Source organism: Salvia splendens, chromosome 2, assembly GCF_004379255.2.
Source record: "Salvia splendens isolate huo1 chromosome 2, SspV2, whole genome shotgun sequence".
Lineage (NCBI taxonomy): Eukaryota > Viridiplantae > Streptophyta > Magnoliopsida > Lamiales > Lamiaceae > Salvia > Salvia splendens.
The window spans coordinates 25,680,499-25,693,743 of record NC_056033.1 but is presented as its reverse complement, the minus strand read 5'-3'; the positions used below and the strand labels follow the sequence as shown (position 1 = coordinate 25,693,743).

General features: G+C 39.3%; 1 protein-coding gene across 1 annotated transcript; it reads right to left on the bottom strand.

The window, feature by feature from the left end:
* Positions 1–12,216: 12,216 nt before the first annotated feature.
* Positions 12,217–13,002, bottom strand: LOC121776961. Its single transcript, XM_042174099.1, has one exon. The coding sequence runs from the start codon at positions 13,000–13,002 to the stop codon at positions 12,217–12,219; it is 786 nt and encodes a 261-aa protein (XP_042030033.1).
* Between the last annotated feature and the right edge of the window lie 243 nt (positions 13,003–13,245).

Genomic DNA, 13,245 nt, shown 5'->3' with positions numbered 1-13,245 from the left:
AGGAGATTTGTAATGAATCAATAAATCTCTCCCGTATTATATACACATACAAATAAATCAATAAAATCATAATGTATATACTATATAAGCCATCTCATGTTTCTCATTTGCAGTAACTAAAAAACAAATGCATATATATTACATACACAAATTACCTATATACCTACTGACCTACACTCCTAACAAATAGAGAAAGAGATGGGAAGAGAGAGAAATCACCTGCTAAAGAGTAACAAATTGAGCCAGTGAATTCAACGGTGAAGAGTGGAACTGTGGAAGGGAATAGTGAATATTGAATAATGTGTGAAAGTGAAACAATAGAGACAGTGATTTAAATACTAATCAATTGGAAGAAGAAGAGTCATCTACCGGATGTGGAAGGGTCAGGACTCAGAAGATCATTAAACTCACACATTTAATTTTTAGGATTTTTATGCATAGCCCGATGGGCTGACCCGGCAGCCCGGCAGCCCAGCCCGCCTAGCCCGTCAGACCGATCGGACTAGCCCGATTGGCCCGATTTCCTATCGGTTTATAGATTTTCGGCCCTAACCCTGTAAATTTACCGGTCTATTCGGGCTAGCCCATCGGGTTCGGGCTAAATTGACATCCCTAGCCAGAAGGGTGCAATACTGACCAGGATGCATGCCAAAAAGGCTCGAGATGGAGAAGAAGGATTGCTAGGAAGGATCAACCAAGGGCAGAAGAGTCATTTCACGAAGAGAGTCTACCCTAAAAATCGAGGGCAGGTCTCCCTATAAAAGGAAGCCACTTTGAGAGAGAATCATCATCGACATTCACACTTAGTTAGAGTATTCTCTCTCGGTAGATCAATTCCTTCAGCATAATCCAAGATCTTCTCATTCCTCGCCACAACCATGGTCACCTGAAGTTCCATCAGTCTATCGGAGATTCGCCTTCCATCGTTCCAGCCAGTTTATTTCGTAGTCGTAGCAGTTTCATCGCCCGGAGTGGCAAAACAATATTTACTCTCTTTCCTAGTTAATTTTACTTGTTATCTTTCGTTGGATCTGTTGCATTTTCAGTTGTGATCTTTTGAAGTGTTTCGTTTAGATCCAAACGTTTTATGCAATGAAGTTATTTTTTATGCATCTCTTTCGGTTGAAATCTGTTTCATTCTGCCTAGGTTGCTTAGATCTAGTTGTTGTGGTAATTTCTAAGTGTTAAAGGGCATGATTTCATTTGGAGTTGCTTGATCTGTGATTGTTAGTTAAGTTGTTGTTTAGATTTAACTTCTGAAGTGAGTAAGTGCGAGATCTGAGTTTACGCGATTCTGCCACCTTGCATGTCGTCCAGTATGTGTAGTTCTTGATTTCACTCGTTTAATCTTTAAATTTTAGTGAGTTAATTGTGGATCTGAATTGTGAAGTTGTTGATCTGCAAATGTTAACCATGAAATCTGAGTTTGTTTGATTTTCTACATTCTTGTTGAAGAAGATAACATCCATATCGAAGTTTGGGACCACCTTTACTTTTTAGTTACTTTTTACTTTTGTCCTTTGCTTTTCATGCTGGTACCCTACAGACCTGACAGTGCAGATACCAAACCACCACTTATTCTCTGATATTCCGTTTAGCCTTTTATAGTAACTATCTACTTTCCACATGTCCCTGAAACACCTTGTCCCCCACTCTCACGTACACAGTCACATGTCGTTCACTTTCACACCACCCAGTCAGTAGAGTACCACCTTTAATTCCTGTCTAGGTAGAATCTCAACCCAATCGTGGTAGCTAACCAACCCCCCTCCAGACTATCACCATAATTACCCAAAGCGCATCCATCTCTGTGGGATTCGACCCTTACCTCCATTATACTAGCCAGTAGAAATGGGTTGAAGAATTTCTTTGATGTCAGGTTCAGGCTTAGCCGGGGTTTCTATCCTGATCAGTAGGATACATCCTTGCTTAACACGACACCTGCAAGCCTATGAGCTCATCATGCCTCTTTTGGTACTCCTCAACAAAATGCTAGGGTAGAGAGGAAACACTAACACTTATTAAATGTTGCTAGGAGTCTGCTTTTCCACTCTTTCTTGCCTATTCAATTTTGGGGGGATTACATTCTTAGTGCCTCTTACCTCATAAACATAATCCCTTCTTTTGTTTTACCAAACAGTTCAACCCCTTTTGAAGTCTTTTTCCAAAAAGCACCATCTTACTCACACTTAAGAGTGATAGGGTGTCTGTGCTATGCCTCAACCCTTCAAAGAGGCAGAGATAAATTCTCTCCTAGAGCAACTAAGTGCATTCTACTCGGATATCCTTCAGACTTCAAAGGATATAAGCTGTTGGATTTGATGAATGTGCAAGAATTCATCACAAGAGATATAGTCTTCCATGAGAATGTTTTTCCTCTCTCACACTTAACTCCATCTCATTTTCCAAATTCTCCATAAATACCAGAAATGAAATCTAGATACTTCACTCCCATCTCGTGATATTCCATTAGACAATAATGATCCTTCTTCATCCTCATCTAGCCCAGAAAATAGCAGTTCTTACTCCAATACTTCTATAACTGGAAGAATCATAAAAACACCATCTCATCTCACTGACTTTATCTGTAATTCTGTCAGTTCCAATTCTCTATATCCAATCTCTGCTTACTTCACTCTATCCAAACTTTCTCCTGAGTATCTCAAATACATTAACCCCATGTCTGCCATTTATGAGCCCACTACATATATCCAAGCCTCACAATACCCTGAGTGGCAGCAAGCTATGCAAGATGAGCTTTCTGCATTTAGCTAGAACTGAGACCTGGTTTGTCACTGTCCTACCACTCGGGAAAATACCTATTGATTGCAAATAGGTCTACAAAGTCAAGTATAATCCTGATGCATCAGTTGAAAGATATAAAGCAAGACTTGTGGCCAAGGGCTTCACTCAACTAGAAGGTGTAGACTTCGTAGACACATTTTCTCCTGTGGCTAAACTTACTACAGTCAAGCTTTTGTTGGCTCTTGTTGCAATACATGGGTGGTCACTATCTCACATTGATATAAACAATGCTTTCCTTTATGGACATCTGGAATAAGATATATACTTCCACCAGGCTATAAAGTGGACTGGCAGACTGTTGAAGGGGCAACTCCTCAATCAACACTAGTCCGTCAACTTAACAATAAAAAATTGTTTCTGTCAACCCGATATGGAATGTGTGGATCAAGAAGCACAAGTTTAAGGATTTGCTATTTCCACTGTCTAATTTTATTTGCATACCCAAAATAGTACTCTACTAAATAACAAAAGAAAATGCAGCGTATTTCTATACACATGATTATTCCACTATACAACAAAAGAAAATGCACCATATTTCTATACACTTGATTATACCACTGTATAACAAAAGAAAAATGCAACATATACTTGATTATAGTCTGGTCATAGTCATGTGAAACTTTGACCTACTTTTCAATTATTATTTTCTAAATAATTAAAATATCTGAGTAATGAAGAGAGAATAGGACATAATTTTGTTATAATCTTAAACTTAATTATTTTCTAGATAATTAAGTTCAGGCAGTTGCCTCCGTAGTTTGGCACATGATTTTATGTACTATTATAATCTGAGTAATGAAAAGAGAATAAAATAATAGAGCAAAAAAGTAACATTTTATGAAATATTTTATTTTCAATGGACAACCTAAAAAGAAAATATTTCATTTTTAATAGGTCAGAAAGAATATAACATTACACTTCCTAAATCATTATATCCGTCCTTTAAACTTAGATACTTTTGAAACGATAAATATTTTAAAGCACAATTGTTAAAGAGAGATATAAAAAAAAGTGACCGAAGTACTATTTATTAATAAAGAACGAGTCTCGACTTAATAATGAGAATTTTTTTTCTAGAATAGAAACTTTTAAATTTTAATGGATACGGAGTTGTTATTCTAAAAATCTGAGGCTGCTTTATGCTCCCTCAGTTTCAAATTACTTGCAACGTATTTTAATTACTTAGCAAAAACATTATCTTTCCCTCTTCTTTTATTTTTTCTTGTCTTTTCTTTTACTTTATTCTATTTTTATTTAATTTTTAAATATTAATTTCTTAAATAATGTATTTGAAAATAATGTGTCAAATAGTTTGAGATGAAGGGAGTATTAGAAATGACATGTTAATCAAAAGAAAATGTTAATAAAAAAAATAAATTGTAACCTTCTTCACCAAAAATGTGCTCAACTATTTCACCTCCCCGGCTTCAACAACTCAATTTCTGCAAAATCTTATCCAAAAATTTAGCAGCGGCAAATTTTATTTTCACAAATTTGGTAGAAAAGGACCCCTGAAAAATTCAAAATTGATGCTAACCAACTTGCATATGTATAAACCAAGATTCTTTGCAGATGAGAAACCCAAATTCAACAAAGAAGAAATGGGACAAATGAAATTCTCAAATCTCAGAGGTATTAGCAAAGCTATTGAGAAACTATTTCTCACATTTTCATCCGGTCAATCACGCGTCCCTTAAAAATAGAAACTATTTCACTTTTGATCCGTCATTTAAAAATTATAAAAAACTTTCTATTTTAGAAAATTTCTTTCGTTCTAATGAAGTGGATTCATTTCCATTAATACATTTTTTTTCTATGTCTCTCTTACTTTATTAATTTTGCATTAACACCCATATCATTTAAAAAAGTTTTTATTTTTAAGGGACGGAGGGAGTATTGATTTTGAGGGAATAAATTCCACAGAAAGTATTCCAACAAGCCAGATAGGCTAAAATTTCCCATGTAATTCAATCCAGATGGAATTGACAATCATACTATGATACTCCTTCGGTCTCCTAAAAATGTGAAATTTTGTAACGGAACAGGTTTAATGTAAAATTGAAAAAGTAAGAGAAAGGTAGAAAGAAAACTGTGTTAATTGCCTTTTTAGAGAGAATACAATTTCTTAAATTGAAAGTTTCTATTTTTAGGGGTGGACCAAAAATGAAAGAGTTTCTATTTTAAGGGACGGTCTCACTCAAGATGTCCACGTTTTTGAGTAGCATGTGATTTTAGAATGAGTTGTTAGGTAGAGTAAGTAGAGAGAAAAAGTACTCCCTCCGTCTATAATAAATGACACACTTTCCTTTTTAGTTTGTCCAACAAAAGATGTCACATTTCCTTTTTTATAAGAGTGAACTACATAAATAGTACTTGATCTTTCAATTTCACACATAAACGGTACCTAATCTATATTTTATATCGTTTTTGGTACCTATAAATCACAATTTTGGTACCTGATGTGATTTTCACCACAAAATGCCCTCTAAATAAATACATTTTCCTATTTATGTCATAGAGGATATTTTGGACATATACAAAACTAGTACAAAAAATGATATTATAATATATTCCCTGATTCTCCTCACTCTTTATACTATTATTATTAATCAATATTAATATTATTATTTTAATATTATAAATTAATAATTAATTTATTTTCTAATATCATTCAAATATATTTAATTACAATCATAGTGATAGTTATATTTAATTATTATACTAATATTATTGTTATAATACTAAAAACTAGAAGTAAGTAATAAATAATTATAATATAATTATTTAAATTATAAATCATATAATATTATATAATAATTATTATAATTTTATATTAAATTAATAACTAATCAATACAGTCTTAATAAAAAATTAAAATTTTGAATTGTAATCATAATAATATAAAGAGTTGAATATTTTCAGTTAGGTGTTTCAACTATAAAATGAGTATAAAATAATTTCATAAAAAATATTCAATTGATTTAATTACTTTAAATAATTAATTTAATTAGATGTTTTATTCTTGATTTATATTATGAATGCAATTAGATAGAAGAAAAAAGAGGAAACATAAACTAAGGAGAAAAAAGAAAAAACTAAAAAGATAAAATACTAAAAAGAAACAAGAAAATGAGGAAAATAGATAGAAGAAGAAACTAAAGAAAAAAAAGAAAAAAGAAAGGAAGAAAAAAAGAACACATATTTGGTACTACTATTTAAATAAAATTTCCAAAAATATCCTCCATAAACAAAATATCACATGTTTAGTACCTAGGGTTATTTTTGTCAGGGGTACTAAAAATGAAATAAAATAAAGATCAGGTACCACAAAAGTGAAAGATTAGGTACCATTTATATAGTTCACTCATTTTATAAAAAGTTTTTTCTCACATTAATATAAATATACTATTTTCTCTCTTCACCTAACACACAAAAACATCTCCTAAAATCTCGTGCCATTTTCTAAGTGTGCCATTTATTATGAGATGGATGGAGTAGTTAAATATCTTAATGAGATAAGAGAGAAGGATTTATTTCTAAATATGAAAAATGGACATCTTGAGTGAGACAAACTAAAAAGAAAAGGTGGATCTTGAATGGGACGAAGGAAGTATGTATCAACTTTGAAGTTGGTGGAAGAAGGAAGTATGTATCAACTTTGAAGTTGGTGGAAAAATTAATATTTCTGATATGCATATGTAATACTCCCTCCGTCCCAAAGAAGATGGCACACTTGGGAGATGGCACAAGATTTTAGGAGATGTTATTTTGTGTGTTAAGTGGTGAGAGAAAATATAATTTTATAATTGATGTGAGAGGAAACTTTTTCCAAAAGAGGAAATGAGACATCTTTTGTGGGACAAACTAAAAAGAAAAGTGTGACATCTACTATGGGACGAAGAGAGTATATAATATTAGGCGCTAATAATCCACTTTAGAGCAATTACAATGGTGGCAGATCGCGAGGCCCGAGTCATCGGCCCCTCGTCGGCTCTCATTGTGGAGCGGGAGCCGATCTCCCACACCCGAAGTGGCTCCGCCTCAATACCGATGCAACGTCCCATCCGATAAAGATAATGGCCCTCATCGGCCCTGCGATCGACCTCCATTGTGAGGTCTCGAGCCGATGTAGGCGCTAATATCCAATTTTTTTTTAATTTAGTCATCTCATTTACACACTACATGTACCTAATTCCCCATTAATTCACATTCTCCAATCTCAATTTTTTACTTCTCTCTAGCAAAATGAATTCCGATAGGTCCACTATTAATTCCGGCGATGGGAACCAGTTTGCCGACCAAGGAGGTTAGTTTTCAAACTTGCTTGCAGGAAGCCAATTTCCTACGGGAAACATGTTCGAGGTGGGAAACCAATTCTCCCAGTTTGGGATTGGGGCAAGGGGAGGGGGGACCAGATTCCGTGCCAAGGAGGTCTCCTTTATTCAACGGCCTTCAATACACCTGCTTCCCACAAAGCGACTACGTCGGTGTTGGTAGACCGATGAATGATACGCTCGGATTTTGCACTATTTTATGACCATTATTTGGTCCAATTTGAGTGTCAAAGTTGCATTGTGTGTCCATTATTTGCATATTTTATCCATTTTGGTATTTTGACATATTTTGTGAGAAATGTGCAAAATAGAGCATAAAAAGGTCAAAATTCGGAAGCTGGAACTGAACCGCAACCCAGCGGCCAGCTGGACCCAATGCAGCGGTCGCTGAAACCATTCCAGAGCATTCTGACTCTCTCCAGCGGCCCGCTGGGCCCGGTTGCGCACGACAACCTGTGTTCAAACTCATTTTTCCAATGATTCTGAAGATCCGATCAGGGAGTGATACATATTATTCTCTTCGATTTTGAAAGAGCTTCGCGTTGGTACCAAGATCATCTCAATCGGAGTTCTATGGAGAAAGTTATGGCCATTCTACGAAGACTGCGCAATGCTGTCAAGTGCTGGAGGGAATTTAAGGAAGGAAAGAAACTATTACCTTGTTAAGCCAAATTGGCGAGCAGGTTTCGAACGATAAGCGAATTCGGACCAAGTTATATTGAAGATAACCGAACCGATTGGATCAGTTAGCAAATGTCGTTGCCACTTGATCGATGCAAACTCGCTCTCACTCGTTTACCCACCAAAGTAATTTATAACTCCCAATTTTGCACTACTTTAACAGTAAAGCGGCAAGTTCGGGGTCGATCCCACAGAGAAGTTGGTGCATCAAGTGTGTGAATAGTGAACAGGGGGTTGGCTGCTGCTACGCTTTAACTTGAGAGTTTTTAACTACTGATTTTACTCTAGGCAGAGTTAAACTTGCTAGCTTGATCTAGGTAACTTTAACTATTGGGTCAAGTGCTCGAAGATGAAATTAAAGCAGTAAATGCGAGGATGAAAACAGAAGTAACTTTGATTAAAACTAAACTCATTACTACGCGAAATATAAACTAAGCTAATACTTGGGCAACTACGAAAGCAATTAAAACCGAGAAGAGCCTCGGCGGGAAACTTAAGACTACGCCGATAGATAACAAGTATTCCGCAGCGCTTGTTCAATCCCCCTTTCTAACTAAGCATTACTTTATCCAAGCTAAACTAAGCTATTCTAGAGAACTGAACTAAACACTAGAACTAAGCTAAACTAGACGGAAAGTAAACGATCGGCTCTCTTTTGTGTGGTGGCACATCCTCTATTTATAGGCTCGGCACGACCTCCAGCTGGATAACGATCTTGGCAGGGAATATTCTCTCATGCTGAGAGTGAGCGACTCATTGATTGCTACGTGCACTTCTTCTAGAATGACGAAACTTTCTAGCAACAGAATCGTGACTCAGCTCCGTCCTTGCGTCTCATATTCCAGCACGTGTCCCCTTCTAGAACGTCGTCCTTGATAACAGAATGTTGGGCACCATCCAGCTCATAGCCTCGCGTGTCCTTCTTCTGATATCCAGTGGTCCCCTCCTTAACTGCTTGATTACTCTCCTTGATCAACTTCCCCCGAAATCTGGCCTTTTTCGCCTATTGTATTTGCTTGATCTGTCTGACCTTGTTGCCTCGGTCAAGTAGCATTTCTGCACATTTAACACTTGTTTTGAACGATAAAACTGATCAAGTAGCGTACATTTTACCCCTAAACCAATGCATGAAATGAGCCTTATCAAACTGCTCACACTTAAACATACTTGTCCCCAAGTATAAAGAAAAGAAAAGAAAAAGATAAGGCAATTTTCAGGCATGGTTTATTTATTTCAAAAAAAAAAAAAAAGAAAATGAAAAAGAAAACAAGACTCGAAACAAAAACACATATTCACATGTATGCATTAGATCGAATAAATATCCAACAATCATACCCGAGGTCGAGGTCAATCCATTTGCCAGTAGCTTATGTTTCTTCTCTTTTGCGTTTGTTTGATCAAGGTGTCAGTTTGTCAAGATTGCTCAATTTAAACTACTGTTGGATTCACTCAGTCACTCATTTCTCACCAGAGATGTTAGGACTGTTCACTCAGTATTGCCACAATTTCAATACCTCGAATCGGACTGCACAAGATAGTTCCTTAAGGTCTTTGTTTCGGGTTGTAATGGGGATTAAGGGTAGTAGTGTATTGAGGTAGGGTCCTAGGGGTTCTAAGTTTAAAATATATAAACTGAGTAAAGAAAACACATGAGTCAAGAGACTAGAGATTTGAACTATTTATTTCTCCACTAGATATCTTACGTGGTTAAGTGGCGACTTCTAGCCTTGAATTTTAGGCTTTATTTTCTAACTTCTGACTTGCTAGGTCAGGTTACAATTTTTTTTCCTACCCTCTTTTTCTCAACTTTTTTCGACAACAACATATTTTTTTGATGACTTGATCAACCTGATTGACTAGCTTGCTCAACTCGGTTACCCTTTTATTTTGACTTTCTATACCTCTTCTTCCTTTGAAATCGACTCATCTCTCTGACCACTCTTCCTCACGTGTTATAAAACGTAAAATTGGGCTTTAAGGTTTCAAAGAACGGGTAAGAGTGTATGGGCTCAAAATGGTTAGCTAAGGGGTTCCTTGATTAACGAGGCGGGTTCGTGGAACGAAGGAAGAGAAACGACTCAAATGGCTAAGTCCTAGTGCCATTAGTCCTCACTACTTGTGCAATTTTCATCTCAATATTAAAAGTCAGCCTCTCGTAAAACTTTTCTTGTAAGAATCGAAGAAAGTGTTCTACTTTTGGCTTATAACTCACATATAGAGAGGCTTCACAGTTGGTTAAAAATTGAGCGTTTCCATCATACTTACGTCGTTCAAACTGATCAAGTTTTTTGCAATCAAGTTTTTTCATGTAAGCACACTGAATCCTTTTTCTTACTCTTCCACAAAGTAATTAAGTCTTCCACTTATCAAATTTCATGCATACTGCCTATTTATTACTATCTGAAATTTTGAATTTTTATTTTTTTTTGAAAATTTTTGACATGTATGATATTTTTCTGAAACTAACCCTTCCCCCTCCCCACTGCATATGAACTCGTCCTCGAGGGACTGGATGCAGTGGAAAAAGGGTTAGGTATAGGCAACGGCACAACCAAAAATAAGGGAAACTTCTCACACTTAGACCAGACACTGGGCTAAGTGTGAGATAGTGCCAACAATCAAACATGCAAAAAGATAAAACAATAACAAAAACACATATAGGTAGGCGAACAAACATGACAAAAACGAACATGCATAACTTCTCACACTTAGACCCAACACATGTCTAAGTGTAAGAGAACAAAAGAAATACCAGTATATACAGACCAACATGAAAATAAAATTGTTTTGAACTTGAAATGAGCTGAGATTCGGGGGAATTTTACTAGGGTTTCCTGAGGGGTTGGCTTGGAGATGCTGAGGGTGGCCTGGAGAATGATGGACGCCGGGTTGGAGGAGAACTTGTAGAGGGAAGTGGTGGTCGCATAGCAAGGGTCAGTTGGCGGATAACCTCCAGAATCCTAACTTGAGCAACCAGCTGGGCGTGTGAGTTTTCCACCAGCTGCGTAAGCATCTGCTCCATGCGGAGCCTCCATTCGTTGTTCGTTTGTGCAGCCTCCTCTAGGTCTGTTACTGGCATCATTTCCAACCTTTGCTTCTGCAGCCTTGCTGGGCTCGCCGGGCGATCAGTCGGCCTCCTCCTTTTCTCGCGTCTGGCCTCCTGCAGTTCTTCCTGCCTGGTCTCCTGCTGCTCTATCTACATCTCCTTCTGAGCCTTCGAGTTGAAGCGAAGTCTCCCGTCGCGCAGCCGTTCAAGTACCTGAATTCTTACAAATAAATCAATGTCAAACAATTCTGGCTATGGGCAGCGACTGGGAAGCTCCACACCCTCCTGGAATTCTAGGGTCCAATTTCACCTTAGGTAGGCTCCGAGAAGGTGGCAGATGTTGAGGTGGCGGGCAGGGCGATTGGAAATCTGACTTATCGAGTGAGCAATCCAGTAGCCCAGGTGCACCCTCATTTGCTCCTTCATGCTCCACATAAAGTAGAGCTCGGCCAGAGTAATGATCGCCAATGTATTGGCTTGGCCAAGGAGATTGCAGGCTAGGTAGACTTGGGCAAGGCGGAGGGCCGGATCAGCAATATGGTCCCCTCTGGACTCAGAAGCTTTAAACTCGGGGGCACGTCCGTTGCACAAGGCCTGCCAGACCGCCTGCCGATCAAAATCCGGCCTCCTCTGAGGAAGGCCAATGTCCCGCTCGAACCACTCTCCGCTAGCGACCTGGGCTTCTGTATGGAGCCCCATCCCCACAAAAACTCTTTCAGGCTCATCTCCTGCTGACGCCCGAACACCCGGAAGGAGACGTTCCTGGCCTCCAAGTTTGTACTCCCTGTAAACCGGAAGGACGTCAAAAATTCCTTAGCTAGGTTCTCTGGCATGAAGGTCTCCTCAATCTCCAGCTGCCAGTCAAAACCAATTCCAGTAATGTACTGGGTAAACTTCTCCTCAACCCTGATAGTCGCCAAGGCTGGCTGGTGGAGTTTCTTGCCGGCCTTCAGTCGATTTGTGGGTGTCTCCCTCTGGTGGATCTCCTCGTTCCACTTGGGGTTGTCAAATATCAGCATCTGATTGAGGAGATCCGTGCTCAATACCACAGCTTGTTTGGAATAGTCGGCGGCGGTGGGTGGTGCAGGCCTTCCTTGTTGCCTGCGGGAGGTTCGTGCCCATCGGAGCTCTCTCCCCTCTGTATCGCTGCCCTCATTTCCTTCTTGTGGAGGAGCAGGTTGGTATCGCGCATCCTCTTCGGAGAAGGAAGAACCGTCTCCTTCCCCTTTCTTTTCTTTTCAGCCTTCTGACGGCTGTCCTCAATTGCCTCGGCCTCTCCGGTGTCTTAGTTTATCGCCCCAATGGCTCCTTGGTTTTCCGGCTCCTCCGGCTCATCTAATATCAACCGCACTACGCGGGGCCTCTCCACCTGCTCCTCCCCGTGGCCTCCACCTCCTCTATCAACCGGTTGATCTCCATTCTGCGCGTCCGACGGCGCAACGGCTCCTCCTCCTTATCTGGAACTGATTCATCTTCTGCATGTGTAATGAAGTTCCATTCCGCCTCCCTTTGTGGAAGTATTTCGTTGGGAGGAGGCAGAAGGTCCTCCATAGAATCGTCGTCAATATTTACAACCTCGATCGATTGTGTCGGTCCTAGGAGAGTAGGGGAGTTGGAGCGTCCGCCACTTGGTGGTGTCGGAGTGTTGGGAGTAGTCGTACCCTCTACATGCAGATGTGCCGGCACGGCTTCTGTTTCAGGGACTAGAGTGGCGGCCGGCTGCGCCCCTTCTTCATCAGAATCATCTCCACTATACTGTACTAGTGGAAACCCGAGTGTAGGCGTAGGGGTGTGACGGAGGGTCGGTGTTTGGGAAGAAGATGGAGGGTTTTGGGGAGGATTTTGGGGTGTGGAAGTCGTGGCTCGGTCCCTTGATAGGGAAATCCCCAGTCGGGCTTTAATGGTAGCGTAAACGGTCGGAATATCCGTATCGGAGGGCATACTCCAAAGGATTCTATCTAGGCGCCTGATAGCTTCTTCGTCCACCTTAGGAGGCAGAGCGGCGCTTGTTTGTGGTAGAGTCGGGGATGATGGGCTAGGGTTTTCAATTTGGGCCTGGGGTGAGGTCCTTCGGTCACCACTGTCGGCGCTGGAACTGAAAAATGAGGATGAAGTTGGGAGTTGTTCAAGCAACATTGTCACTGGTAGTGGTGGTAGGCTTCGGTGAAGAGGATGATGATGTTGGGCAAGAGTTTTTGAACTTGGAGCGGTATGGGAGAGTAAAGAGAATGTACTATAGGGATTTGGTTAAAAGTGATATCCGAATCTGAAATCCGCTTTTTATACTGATATTGCGGCTGTTGGGATCCTCTACTGTTGAGATCCCTGCTGCCGTTCAGATCTTTGCGACTTTTCACGTACAGGCGCGTCCCTTCAGAG